The 13,367-nt window shown below is 37.3% G+C and overlaps 1 protein-coding gene across 5 annotated transcripts in view; it reads left to right on the forward strand.

Annotated features, from left to right (window-relative positions):
• The window catches only part of myo1b (myosin IB), a 59,759-nt gene extending 47,014 nt beyond the window's left edge, over positions 1-12,745 (forward strand). The window contains exons 20-32 of one of the 5 annotated variants that reach the window (XM_077536806.1): positions 419-568; positions 873-941; positions 1,388-1,474; positions 1,683-1,769; positions 2,304-2,390; positions 4,215-4,301; positions 5,564-5,638; positions 5,781-5,915; positions 7,203-7,309; positions 7,402-7,534; positions 8,207-8,359; positions 9,626-9,759; positions 10,788-12,745. In XM_077536806.1, the coding sequence (XP_077392932.1) occupies positions 419-568; positions 873-941; positions 1,388-1,474; positions 1,683-1,769; positions 2,304-2,390; positions 4,215-4,301; positions 5,564-5,638; positions 5,781-5,915; positions 7,203-7,309; positions 7,402-7,534; positions 8,207-8,359; positions 9,626-9,759; positions 10,788-10,923 (1,440 nt within the window). In that variant the 3' untranslated portion in view covers positions 10,924-12,745. The remainder of the gene's footprint in view (positions 1-418; positions 569-872; positions 942-1,387; positions 1,475-1,682; positions 1,770-2,303; positions 2,391-4,214; positions 4,302-5,563; positions 5,639-5,780; positions 5,916-7,202; positions 7,310-7,401; positions 7,535-8,206; positions 8,360-9,625; positions 9,760-10,787) is intronic. The other 4 variants (XM_077536809.1, XM_077536808.1, XM_077536810.1 and 1 more) reach the window with 4 other exon arrangements.
• Positions 12,746-13,367: the final 622 nt, after the last annotated feature.

Genomic DNA, 13,367 nt, shown 5'->3' on the forward strand with positions numbered 1-13,367 from the left:
AAAATTACCTCAACACAAATCTGACTCAATGTCTCACACTCATTTTAACTGTTTGGTGTGTATATATAACTTGATGAATTACTTACTATGAAATTACTGTATTAATGAACTAAAAGTTAAAACCACATTTGTATTTGGTATCCATATTTATCCACTTTTACGTATGGAAAACTTGAAAAAGTTTTATTGTACATTTCGAAGATATAATGTGCACTTAATTTGAGCTTAATTGTGAATTAACTATGGAAATCGTGATTAATTATAATAAAAAAAATGTTATCAACTTAACAGCCCTAAAAAAAAAAAAAGTATTGTGTGAATATGCAGTATGAGATGGGCATTAAATTAGTTTTAAGTTGCATTAAAAAACGCAAACGCATTGTGGAATTATTTCTTCTCCCGTCCACTTCTCTTGCAGCTGTTCTTCTTAGAGGAAAGGCGGCGGCAGTGCCTGCAGGACCTCGCCACGCTCATTCAGAAAATCTACCGGGGCTGGAAGTGCCGCACTCATTTCTTGTTGCTGAAAAAGAGTCAGGTTGTCGTGGCGGCGTGGTACCGGCGCTATGCGGTGAGAAAGCAACTGGCAGAAACTTTTCATCGCTGCTATGTGGAAAACACTTATGTCCTTTTAATTATTATTGTTGTTGTTGTTGTTGTTGTTGTTGTTGTTGTTGTTATTTAATTTTATTTATTTTTTTACATTTTTATGTTTTTGGGATGTCTGAATTCAGTTTCATCCCAAAAATGTAAAGGTAAAAAAAAATAAAAATAAAAAAAATAAATTTGATAGGTGTTTTCCATATAGCAGTGACTATTTGCAGCATAAAAACAAGAGAAGTCGAGCTTTGCTAATTTGACGTTTCACCTTACAGCAACAAAAGAAATACCAGCGGATCAAGAGCGCCACCACCGTGGTGCAGTCGTACACTCGGGGATGGCAGGTGTGCTTCCAAGTCTTTGTTTTTTTCATTTTATCGTGAACGTTTGATTATTTATTTATTTTTTCCCCCCAATAATGCAACTTGTAATCTTGTGATTTATTTCATTTAATTTCAAACCCCCCCCATCCCCCTCAACCCAACAAACTCAACTCAAGTTGCGTTTAAATGTCACAATTCAGTAGTTGTTAGCTATTGTAAACAATACATATCTTGTTAACCACCCATCCTGCATTGGGCAAAATTTACAACTCACAAAAACATTTGGATGGAATAGAACATAAGAACAACAGCTTTTAATGATCCAGACGACAAAACTCAATTTCACGATTTAGCAAATTTTCAACAAATCGATTTTAATGACAATGTATTAAATTAATTCAATTTATTCCCATAGAAAGAAGAGAAATGAAATGTTATGTGAAAATATTTGTGTGTATTTTTGTTAGGCTCGCAAGCTTTTGAGAGAACTGAAACATCAGAAGAGATGTGAGGAGGCGGCGACCACCATTGCGGCATACTGGCATGGCACTCAGGTACTGATGAGTTGTTTTTTGTTTTTTTTGTTTTTTAATACCGCTGGATTGTATGCGCAAAAGCTGAAGGCCTTTTTGCTTAATGCAATTGTTATTTCTGCTGTATTGCATTCGACTTTGCTACTTCTTCCCTTTTGCTTTTCTTCTTTTCTTGATTCCTCGCAACTCTCCTCCTTTCTTACCTAACGGCCCCCCCACGTCCCTCCAGGCTCGAACGGAGCTGCGACGTCTAAAACAAGAAGTGCGGAATAAACGTGCCGTGACAGTAATTTGGGCATACTGGCAGGGAACGAAGGTATTTCCCACCCGGATGTATAGTGTGTAGCTGTCTTTATCATCCCATCACGTCATCTAGTAACAAGCCTGTTGTAGCGTCGTCTTATTAACACTCACGAGGGTCATTCTGTTTTTTCCGCTGGCCTTTTTTTAGTTTGTCGTGTTGTCTGTGGTGAAGTGTAAAATTGCTGTAAATGTTTGTTGCCACCAACTCATGCAGGGAATTCAATGTTACATTAGGCTGTTTGTATGGTGGTGTGTAAGCTGCAATGTCATCTTTATCAGCGTTTACATTATCACTTCTCATATCCGTCATGGTTGCTTTTATAATCAATATCATATTTCAACCAGCTGATAAGATCAACTGACTCATCGTTGACGCTGTTCAGATATCTATGGCCAGATAGTTTCATCATCCTGCTTTTATTTTTTTATTTTTTATTTTTTTTATAATAATGTGGTTCCAAAACTTGATTGAAGAATTGACTGACCTTTTTTTTTTTTTTTTACTGAAAATGCGCTTCCTCCACAACGACCACCATTTTTCTATCAGGCACGGAGGGAGTTGCGTCAGCTGAAGCAAGAGGCGAGGAATAAGCACACCGTGTCGGTCATTTGGGCCGGCTGGCAGGGCACCAAGGTATTTGGGAAGCCTTGTTGGATTGATTTGGAGTGACTTTGTGAATGGCCACCTCCATCCACATTCCCAAAAAAAAAAAAACATTTTCCATCCACATCTCCCCCCAAAAAAACATTTTCATCTACATCAATTTTTAAGCCTGCTCCATATACATTTTTTATTTTATTTTATTTTTTTTTTTATTTAAATCCAACCAAGGAAGCCCATGTGATGTCACATACAGTGGATATGAAGTCCACACACCCCTCTTCGAAAGGTAGTATTTGTGATGGAAAAAAAATTAGACCAAAAAAAAAAATCATCTGGCAGGCCACCCTAACAAATTTTGTTGAAGCAGTATCCAGTTTTTGAAAATGTGTTGATTAGTTGTGCCATATTTTCTCCCCTTAATGATGTCAACTAGGGATGTAACGATAACGGCGATATTACAATATTAATACTGCCACAATACATCATTGTAGTCATATCACAATATTAAAAGCAGCGCATCTGTTAAAAAAGTCAGTTTGAGTTCCATTTTTGCAGTTCTAGCACCCTCTGGTGGCTAGTATTTTAGTGCAGTTTAATTTTCATAAGCTACGTTTTGGCCATTCTATGTTAAAAATCACGCTAATGGTCAGATGAAGGGGAACATAATATGCTTGTGAACCAAGTCAATATGTGGTGGAACTCAATGTGTGCTTGAATTAGCAAGTAAGTGCCTCAATATTAAAGGGATACTTTACTTATTTAGCCATTTTTGTCAGTCTCACATGAATATTTTGCCTATGATAAATTTGATATTTTTATTGTTTTTCATGTACAATTAGTACCTTTAAAAACACATTTTGCAACTTGCTGTCGACTGAAAATGACATCACAGTGACTCAGGTAACCAATCACAGCTCATCTTGTAAATGTCACATGACCAAACCTAGAAAACAGGTGAGCTGTGATTTCGAAGGAGTTTCAATTAGTGTTGTTCCGATACCGATACTGGTATCGGCATCGGTGAGTACTAACAAGCAACATGCCAATACCATTATTTCCCATGCTAATATAGGACTTTGGATTCAGCATCTTGTGTCTAGCTTGTGCACAACATTCACTGATGTGTGACATGTTCATTGCGTCCCGAGCCAAGATATCTTATTGGCCTTTGAATGCTCTGAACCAATGGCAGGACAGCTCTTTCATGTTGAGAAAAAAAACAAACTTGGGTATCGGTATCGGAACAACGCTAGTTTGAATGATTGGTTAATTCTGAACACGGCCACATCCCCAGCTCGTTAGCGGGTGTGCACACTTATGCAACCACATAATCTCACTGTTTTTTTGTTAATATATTTTCAATTGACTGTAGACCAAAGAAAAAAAAGTTTGGAAGTTTTTGATTTATTTTATTATCTCAAAAACCTAGCATTTGAAGAAGGGTGTGTAGACTTTTGCTATCCACTGTTTTCAGCACAACTCCCCTTCAGTCGACTTAAGTTCTGCACGCCACGTCCTGCCTCATCTGCATGACAACTTTTTTTGGGCATGCTTTCTCTCTGCATTGCTGTGCAGTCGTCGTTTCTCTCCACAGGACCAATTTGGAGGCCTTCAGGTGACGTTTTCTCATCAGTTTCCTTTTGCAGAAGCGCCTGAAAAATAATTGTCGTAAAAAGTATGTTTTTGAAGGGTAGTGCGGCCGCGTGGGGGCGTTTTGCGTGCGTGTGCTGTGTTTGATGTCTGCTCGGTCGGCCCTCCCCTTCCTCTGCTCACCTCCTCTGGCTTGGTTTTGTTTTGTTTTTGTTTTTTTTTCCCCCACCTTGTTTTGTGTCCTGGCCCGTGTCCCTTGAACAGGCTCGCAGGGAGCTGAGGAGACTGAAGGAGGAGGCCAGGCGTAAGCATGCCGTCGCTGTCATTTGGGCCTGCTGGCAGGGACTGAAGGTACCTCGCGGGTCGAAGGCGACGTCATCACCCACCCAGCAACCCTACCAAACTACTAACCACAAAAACCCCCTCGCCATGTCCCCTTCAACTGTCCGTGTCCTCGTTCGGGAAGCCAGTCTCTGCCTACTACGCTTGATTCTGATTGGCATTGTTTGCGGCCCAGGGTTATTATAGTTTTGGAATTTTCATTTTAGATGTTTTTTATTTGTATGTATGTATTTATTTATTTATTTTTACTTTAGTTTTAATTAGGGGCATCCAAATTAGTGCGCTAATTTTGATTTAATTCATTATTCACTTCACTTCACAACAAGCTTCAAGGTCACAGAAGAAGTTTACTGTTGAAGTAAATATGAGACTAACTAAACACTAGAGCTCGAATTCACATCCGCTGTTCGGTTCCCGTTTAAGCAGCGAGTCCCGAATCAACTCGAATGCGTTACTATTTCCACTTTTGCTGAAAACCGCGTCGTGGGGCCAAAAAATGACATGCAGCATTCCCTCGCTATTCACTGGTGATGCGTCCGTACCTCACATCAGATGTTTTTTGTTTGTTTTGTTTTGTTTTTTTCCTCCCTGTAATTTTCTCAATATTTGAATCTTACTCCACATTTTTATGCACTTGTTGTCCTTCAACATCCGCCCGCGCAGCCCGCATAAAATGACGCAATAACGGCTTTCTCCTCTCGCCCCAATCCAAAGAAAAACATTTCCATGTTAGCATGCAAGTTTATTGCTTTGTCGTTAGCGTTTGCATAATGTTGCTAGCATGCATTTTACAGTGTTTTTAAAAGATAATTTTTTATTTTATTTTTTGACTCACAGGGCTGAGGCTGCCTTCTCTTGCCGTCTTTCATGCATTCAACTAACCCCATGTCAAGCGACATCGTTTTGTGTTTAACCTGTCTTTTCTCTTCCTCGAGGTGTGTTTGCGTGTGCGTGTCTGACATTTGCAGTGATTGCCTCAAACTGTTCATGTTGTGGACATTGTTGCGGTGTTAATCTTTCATCATCCTAATTGTTCACCCCGCCCCTCACGATCCACTCTTGCACCTGTTCACATTTCCACCATTTAAGGTCGGCATGAAGGTCGTTTGCCGTCAACGACATTAACTGTTGAGTTTGTCTGGGGATTTGATTTGATTTGTCACCGCGGCAGCTTTGACGTTTAATTCCTTCGTTGGCTTCCCATCCGTTTCACGTTAAATGGAAAACGAATCAGCAGATGATTGTCTCCTTTTTGTTTCCCTTTCGTTAAGGTCCGCCGGGAATACAGGAAATTCTTCAGGGCAAATGCAGGGAAGAAGATCTACAACTTCACCATCCAGAGAATCGTAAGTGGGGCTTGAATGTTTCATTGAAAATAAAACACAGATACTATTACTGTATGTTAATGTACAGTTTGTAATGATTACAAATAAATGCGTCCAACGATGTAATAATTTCAGAAACTGTCTGTTTTTTTTCCTCTTGTAGATGCAGAAATACTTTGCGGGTCTGAAGAAGACCTTGCCTTCCATGTCCCCCATCGACAAGAACTGGCCTGCTCGGCCTTACCGCTTCCTGGATGCGGCTCACACGCAACTGCGGACAATCTTCCACCTTTGGAGGGTCGGTTACAAATTCCACATCAGACACATTTCCTTGAAATTCTCAATTCTTCAACTGGGAGTCATTTAATACTAAACTCTAAAAAGAGAATTGTTGAACTTTACAACTTTACATTACAAATTGAATTGTTGACAAATTTTTAATATATGACTTCAATCACCGATACGCGAATGAATTTAGTTAATCCAAAGTGAATATAAAGTTTATTTTTGATTTCATTAAATTTAATACATTGGATTTGAATCACTTTGTATTAACTTAATTCAGGTGAATTTTTTAAGTTTAATGAACTCTGAATTAATTGCATTTATATACTCACTTTGGATGAAGTTAATTCAATCGATCGTGTGTTACCGATTTTTCTTTTTTTTTCTTTTTCTGTTTTTTTTTTAAGTTAGTCAACAATTCAGTTTGGAATCTTCAAGAGTGTACATTTAGGAATAAAGTGAAGCGTGGAGATTCTCTGTTAGCAAAATAAATGGGCCAATCTTTGCCACCAGCTTCTCAAATCTCTGCATTCGTACAATTCTTCTACTGCAGTGGTCTGGGAAATCCGCTTCTTCCTTGACAATCCTGCCATTTTTTTACGGTTCAATAGAGTAGAATGTTGTTTTCCGATAAAAGAACACGTGTGCGCGGGTCATGGTTATAATGGTTTTGGAATTTCATTAAAGTTGTTTTTTCTTTTTCTTTTTTTATTAATTCAGTTTTAATTAGTTTTTAGAGCATTTATTTTATGTTTTAGGCTATTTTCTAGATACAAGACTGTGTAATTGAGTAAACTAAACTCCAAACAACTGCTTGACTTTCCTTCTTCTGGACGCAAATACAGCAATGACAAAATAAATACACTTAACTCATTCACTGCCATTGACAGATATACACGTCAATGGCAATGAATGGATTAAAATTAACCCCAAAGGCTCCCGTAAGATTAATTGACAAAGATGAAAACAAAGGACATTTTCGCTACAATTATCGGTTGTCTTAGTTGATGTAGTTGTAGTTTTCCTTTTTTTTTTTTTTTTTTTTTGTAAAAGCACTTTCGTTTTTATTTCATTTACAAATGCGGGTTGGCCCATAGAGAGTTTATAGGGAAATACAATTCCGAAGAATTTAAATAGAAAAACATCTCATCCAGTGCCAGAACACGTCAGTTTGAGAGATTTCCGCCAAGAACAAATGCACACACAAAGAAATCATCTGTGAATGAATTGCAGTGCTCCCAATGCCAATTCTTACGATCAACTTCCCCTTTTTTTTTTTTTTTTTTCTTTCTGTGTTCAGTGCAAGAAATACAGGAGCCATTTCACCGAGGAGAGGAAGGCCGTGTATGAGGAGAAGCTGGAGGCGAGCGAGCTCTTCAAGGATAAAAAGTCTCTCTACCCGAGCAGGTAGGCAGAAAAAAAAAATTCTCTCTTCATCGTCGATGCACAACAAGTCGTCATTCTGCAGCGTGATGCTCAAGTTCGCCTTTTTGTCTCAGCGTGAGTCAGCCCTTCAAAGGAGACTACCTGGAGATCAGCAAGAACCCCAAATATCACAAGCTCAATAGTTGCGTTGAGGAAAAGGTTCTGCTGGCCGACGTGGTCAACAAGATTAACAGAGCCAACGGAAAAGTAAGAAATACTCCAGAACGGCTGCGCAAAGTGGAAAATTTCTTCCCTTTGTAATGTTTTGCTTCATCTTAACTCATTCACTCCCAGCCATTTTCACTGAAGCAACCCCCTTCACTCCCAGCTGTTTTACTGTATTTTGCATTGTATTGTATTTACATAAAAACATGGAACCTACCAAAAGAAACAGTCTCTTTTTTTTTTTTTTTTTTCTTTTTTTTTTTTCATCTGGGAAAAAAAAAGCATATGTATCTGTTTCCGTTTTGCAGCAATTTAGCATTAGCCTATTGCTAAGTTTCAGCAACATTCACATTCCTGGTGAAAACACTGACAAATAGAGCTTATTGCAACATGGCCCTGGCTGATCTCTTATACTCTGCTGCCACCTGTTAGGCAGTTTTTTTGGTACTACCATTGCTTTAAGCCACCTCTTCATGTCAGAAGCAGCATCAAAGAAGTCTGTATGCTCTTGCATTAAAAAATAAAAAAAATAACAAATACGTGTTTGGGAGTGAAGGACAAAGTATTAAAAAACGTTTTGGGGTTTGAATGAGTTAACGTTTTGCATGATATATATATATATATATATACATTTTTTAATGACATTTCTTTTGTTGGCTTGCGCACGCCAAATGCGATTTGTTGTCCGTGTAATGATTGTGGCGTTGCCTGCAGGGTGCGAGTCGCATCCTCCTGCTGACCAAGAAGAACGTGGTGCTGGCCGACCAGAAGACGGGCCAAGTGAAGGCAAGCGTGGCTCTGCCGGACGTCACCAGCGTTTCGGTCAGCACGCAGAACGACGGCTTCTTTGCTCTCAAACTCAAGGAGGTCAGACACAATATTTCCTTTTTTATTTTGATTTTTTTTTAACATTAAAGGAGACATATGACGTTTTTTTTTTTTTTTTTTTCTTCCTCGGTTCTTGAACTTTGAAGTCATTAATGAAGGAATTCTATGTGGGAGTGGCTATTATGTAAATGAGCCAAATTGTGGCATCACAACTTGCAAAATTCCCTATAACAGCTCTTTAGCGTTACCGTGGCAACCCTAGATCATCGTCGGCATCCCAAAATAGTTTGTCAAACACAGATGTTCATCTATGCTGTTTCTATAATACTTTAAGAGGCCTAAAGTTGACGCAGAAAGTCATGTTAAAAGGAAAGTAGTAATTGGTGTCAAGAACGTTGAAGTAAATCTGAAGTGAGAGACTGAAATCGCTGAGAGGAACTGAATTTAGTTTGCAATGTTTAAAATGTTCTTCAATAATGCTGGTCAACAAATTTTTACTTTTTTTTTGTTTTGTTTTTTTTGTTTTTTTGTTTTTTGCACTGATTCACAAACTGCCCTCTTTTTTTTTTTCTCTTGCACATAAGATTTTCATAATTTATAGTTCTATATTTAGTCATATTTATGACTTAAAGGTCATGTTTGGCAGTGGAGTTTGTTGTCTTAAACATCATAGCTGTACATTAAGTCAAACTTTAAAAAAAAAAAATGAAAATATCTCCACAGTGCTAGGGAAAAAAAAAAAAGTATATATTTTTTTATCAGATTCAAAATCACCCAAAAGTACACAGTCATCTAATTAAAATGTAGGCCAGTGTAATTATTCAATTTTTATTGCACATAAAAAATAAAAAAAGATGTTTGAAAACAAACCGTTCATAAAGATTGCGTGCAAATTTGTTAGATGCAACTGATTGCATTTAAAAAATGTACTGTGAATGAAATATTAAAAATGTTAAAGGGATACTTGAATTATTGAGCCATTTTCAGCAGTAAAAAGTTCATATTTTGTCCAGAATAAATGTAATAACTTCTTTATTTTTCACATACAATTAATACAGTAATTTTTATACTTCCTGTCATTTGAAGATGACGAAACCTGTTTTTTGGGTTGTTTTTTGTTTTTGTTTTTTTGTTTGGTCAGCAATAAAGTTGTTGTTTTTTTGTTTTTTAACTGTTGAAAATGGCTCAATGAGTCAAGTGTCCTTTTCAAAAGGCCAAAAGTTGAAAGCGACTGCCTGTTGAGTTAAAAGTAGCAACGTGACAAGGTTGCCGTCGTTGTGAGTCGTGACGGTGATTTCGCCGCAGGGCTCGGCCTCGGCCGTCAAAGGAGACTTCTTGCTCAGCAGCGAGCACTTGATCGAGACCATCACCAAACTGCACCACATCGGCTCCACCGCCTCGGACCACGGCGAGCAGCTCAACATCGACATCTCGGATGAGTAAGTCAAAACCTTTCGGTTCATGATATTGCTCTCTCTATAGAATATGTTTAGAATCAACTAATCTGTTGGTTGTTCAATCCATTAATTGATTAATTTTAATTTTGCATTCAAGTGTATTACATAAGCTTTTGTTGTTGTTGTTGTTGTTGTTGTTACCTGATTATTGTTTTATGTCTTATTTTGATTAAACAGCAGATAATCATCCTTGTTTCATGAAGGACTACATAAATCAGTGAACAATTACTGTTGATATGCTGAAATCAGGGAATTTGGAAAAAAATAAAAAATAAATTGGCTCCAAATGATTACTTGATTATTAACTCATTGACTGGCAGCCATTTTCACAGAAGCAACCACCTTCGGAGCGGCTGTTTTACTGGAATTTGAATGATTTTGCAAGGTCCACAGAATATTGTGTTCTTTCGCTATAAAAACATGCAACCTATCAAAAGAAAGATTAAAGTATCATCTTTCATCAGGGAAAAAAAAAAAAAAAGTATTTCTATCTGTTTCCGTTTTGCAGGAATTAGCATTTGAATATTGCGAAGTTTCATGATTATTCACAAATCTATCTAGAATTTTGAGTAATTGAGCTTCTTTTCAACATGACCCTGGTTAATCTGCTTTTCTCTGTTGCCACCTGTTGGCCGTTTGAGTAATAACTACCATTTCTTCAACCGTTCTTTGCAGTTGAGAGGCTGCATCAAAGCCTTATGTATACTTTAGCATAAAAAAAATAAAACGTATAAATACGTCTTTGGCACACTTAAAATGTTTAAAATAGAACATATTTACACGTTTTGGGGAGCAACTGAGTTAAATGAATTAATTTAATAATTGCATGTTGATAAATCGATCTTAATTTGGACAGCTCTATCGAGAATCACGGGCGGATTCCTCACATATCCAAAATGACTATTTTTCGCTTTTAACTGTTCACATCAACTTCTTCAGCTACTTTGCTACGAGTGATGCAATAAATAAAACGATGATCTGATCTTGATGGCGTTTTTGTGTCCTGGCAGGTTTCTGGTTCAGTTCAAGCAGGACAAAGTTTGCGTCAAGTTCATCCAGGGAGCCCCCAAGAACGGCAACGGCGCGTCCTGCAAGCGCAAAAACAACCGTTTGCTGGAGGTGTCGGTCCCCGCTGCCTCAGCATAGACCCCCCCCCAAAAAAAATCCCTCCTCAGATTTTTTTCCCTGGCGAAGGACTGACGCGAGCACAGTCACCTCGCTGAATCACACTGCACTCATTAGGCTTTTTTTTTTTTCTTCCCTTGTAGTTGAAAATTCCAGAAAACACTTATGCCATTTTTGGCGGTAAAGAAAGCCTGTAATTGGCTTGCGTTGCCACAGAAATTTGGTTGTAAGAAGACGGGAAAATTCATTAGTTTTGCGAGTGACGGTGCTCGATCTGCATAAGATAAACGAGGCTCGACTGGCCTCGACTCGTCCGCTTTTAAGAAGCTTTAAAGGCGCGATGACGTGTGGGGAGCTGTTGGGGCCCCCCGAACTTGAAGTACTGCACTTGATTTTATACTATGGTAGAACCAAAAAACAACAACAAAAAAAGAGGGTTCTATGGAAGAGGATTAGGGCCAGTAAAAAGACGGAAAAAAAAGTTTGGCAGATTCTCACTTTGTTCTCAGAATGCTGACTTTAAATTGAGAATTCTGACTTTATTCCCGGGAATTCTGACTTTTCTGACTTTACAGTCATAATTCTGACTTTATTCTTGGAATCTTTAAAGTCAGATTTCTGACTTTATTAGTGCTACTAATCTCACTTTAAAATCGGAATTCTGAAATTAAAAGTCAGAATTCTCACTTTTCTGAGAGTAAAGTGAGTATCCTGCCAAACTTTTTTTTTTTTTTTTTTAACTCTTTACTGGCACTAATCCTCTTCCGTAGGATTGTAAGATTAGTTTGTCAAAAAAAAAAAAAGCAAAGCACCGGCTGTTGAATTGCGAGATTATTGTAACACTTTTTTTTTTTTTCTCTTTTTTTTTTTTAAATCATAATTCCGACGTGCCAATGACTTGTCATGTGTTGGCGTACACGCATACAAATCTTAATTATGATTATCCTTGCCAAAAAAAATTTTTGGAAATGGGGATCGTATTTGCATGTGGACGCCGCCGCGCACATGATCAATTCCCGTGTTTTTTTTGTTTTTTGTTTTTTGTAGTATAATACTATAGCCAGTGTGATCCATGCCAAGCTTTATTGAATCTGCAATGACACAAACGTGATCATAAACGACGGGAAAAACACGAGATGGTACCTCAACGCTCCGAGCTGGCTTGATTCCGCTTCTGAGCTTTTCTCTTTCTCCTGTGCAATATATATATATATATATTTTTGTTTTGTTTTTTTGTTTTTTTGTTTTTGCGCTGTGGCCTTTGCATGGACTCTTCCTCGGTATCCTCGTTGGAAAAACTTTGCGAAGCTTTTTCAGCTATAGCTTGAGCAGATTATTATTTTTTCTTCTTCTTTGCTGAGAATAACCAAACGCTAAGCACACACGTTCATGTGTTTTGATGAATTGCAGGAATCTTATCTTTTTTTGCAGCCGTTCGGGGGAATATGATATTCAACAAAGAGTTGTTGACGTGATTATGAATATTTACTGGTGAAGTTTTTTTGTTGCAAATGGGAATGTGGAGTCGTGTTTTAAAGTACCTTGGTTTGTAGTGTGTACTTTTGAATGTCACCTATGATGCTGAGACTACTGCTTGGGAACACGTGTTCCTTTATTTTTTTTTATTTTTTTTTTTTTATTTTTTTTATTTTTTTTGCTGAACTCACATTTTCTTTCCCTGGTGTCTTGTGGCTACAGCTGCTTTTGTGTGCCTAACAGGAAAAAAAATAAAAATAAATTGTTTCCTGAGACAGAACACGGAAATGTTCCAATGTAACATATACAAGCAATCTTTTTTTAAAATATGAAATAAAGATCAGTAATAAATAAAGGTTAGCATGTGGATGTTGTTTTCTTGCTATGCTGTTATTTATGGTGCCGCCATTTGTGTCATTTTCTCACTGCGCCTTAGGGACCATAAATGTAACGGGATGATGGATTGCCTTTATTATTATTATTTGACAGCATTTAAAACACATTCTCAGAGGATTCATTAAAGCTATTTTTTTCTAAAATAGTTTTCTTCAAGAAGTTTTTTTTGTTTGTTTTGTTTTTTTAAATGTCATCTTCAGCCGGCAGCAAGTGGAAAAAAAAAATTTTTTAATAGTCTGAATTGTACATAATGAAGTTGACAAATGAATTATGTTCAAAATATTAACTTTTTACTGCTGAAAATGACTCGGTGAAATTTTATTTTTCAGCAATAATGGGTTTTTTCTCGACTAGAAGTTTTCATCTTTTCTGACCCTTTTTAAAAATTAGTGGGGAAAAAAATGTATTAACTACAATAAAATTGTTTCGTGTAGGTTTTTTTTTTTTTTTTTTTTTTGGAAAGTCAATCTTTTCAAAAGTACTTTATTACTAATTTGAGTCCTATTGGCATCAAGTTATTTATTTTTTTTGAAAAGTTACAATTTTTTCAAGAACGTTTGATTTATTTTCCCCCTAATTTTTCAGCAGTCGGT

The sequence above is a fragment of the Festucalex cinctus genome, chromosome 11, assembly GCF_051991245.1.
Source record: "Festucalex cinctus isolate MCC-2025b chromosome 11, RoL_Fcin_1.0, whole genome shotgun sequence".
Taxonomy (NCBI): domain Eukaryota; kingdom Metazoa; phylum Chordata; class Actinopteri; order Syngnathiformes; family Syngnathidae; genus Festucalex; species Festucalex cinctus.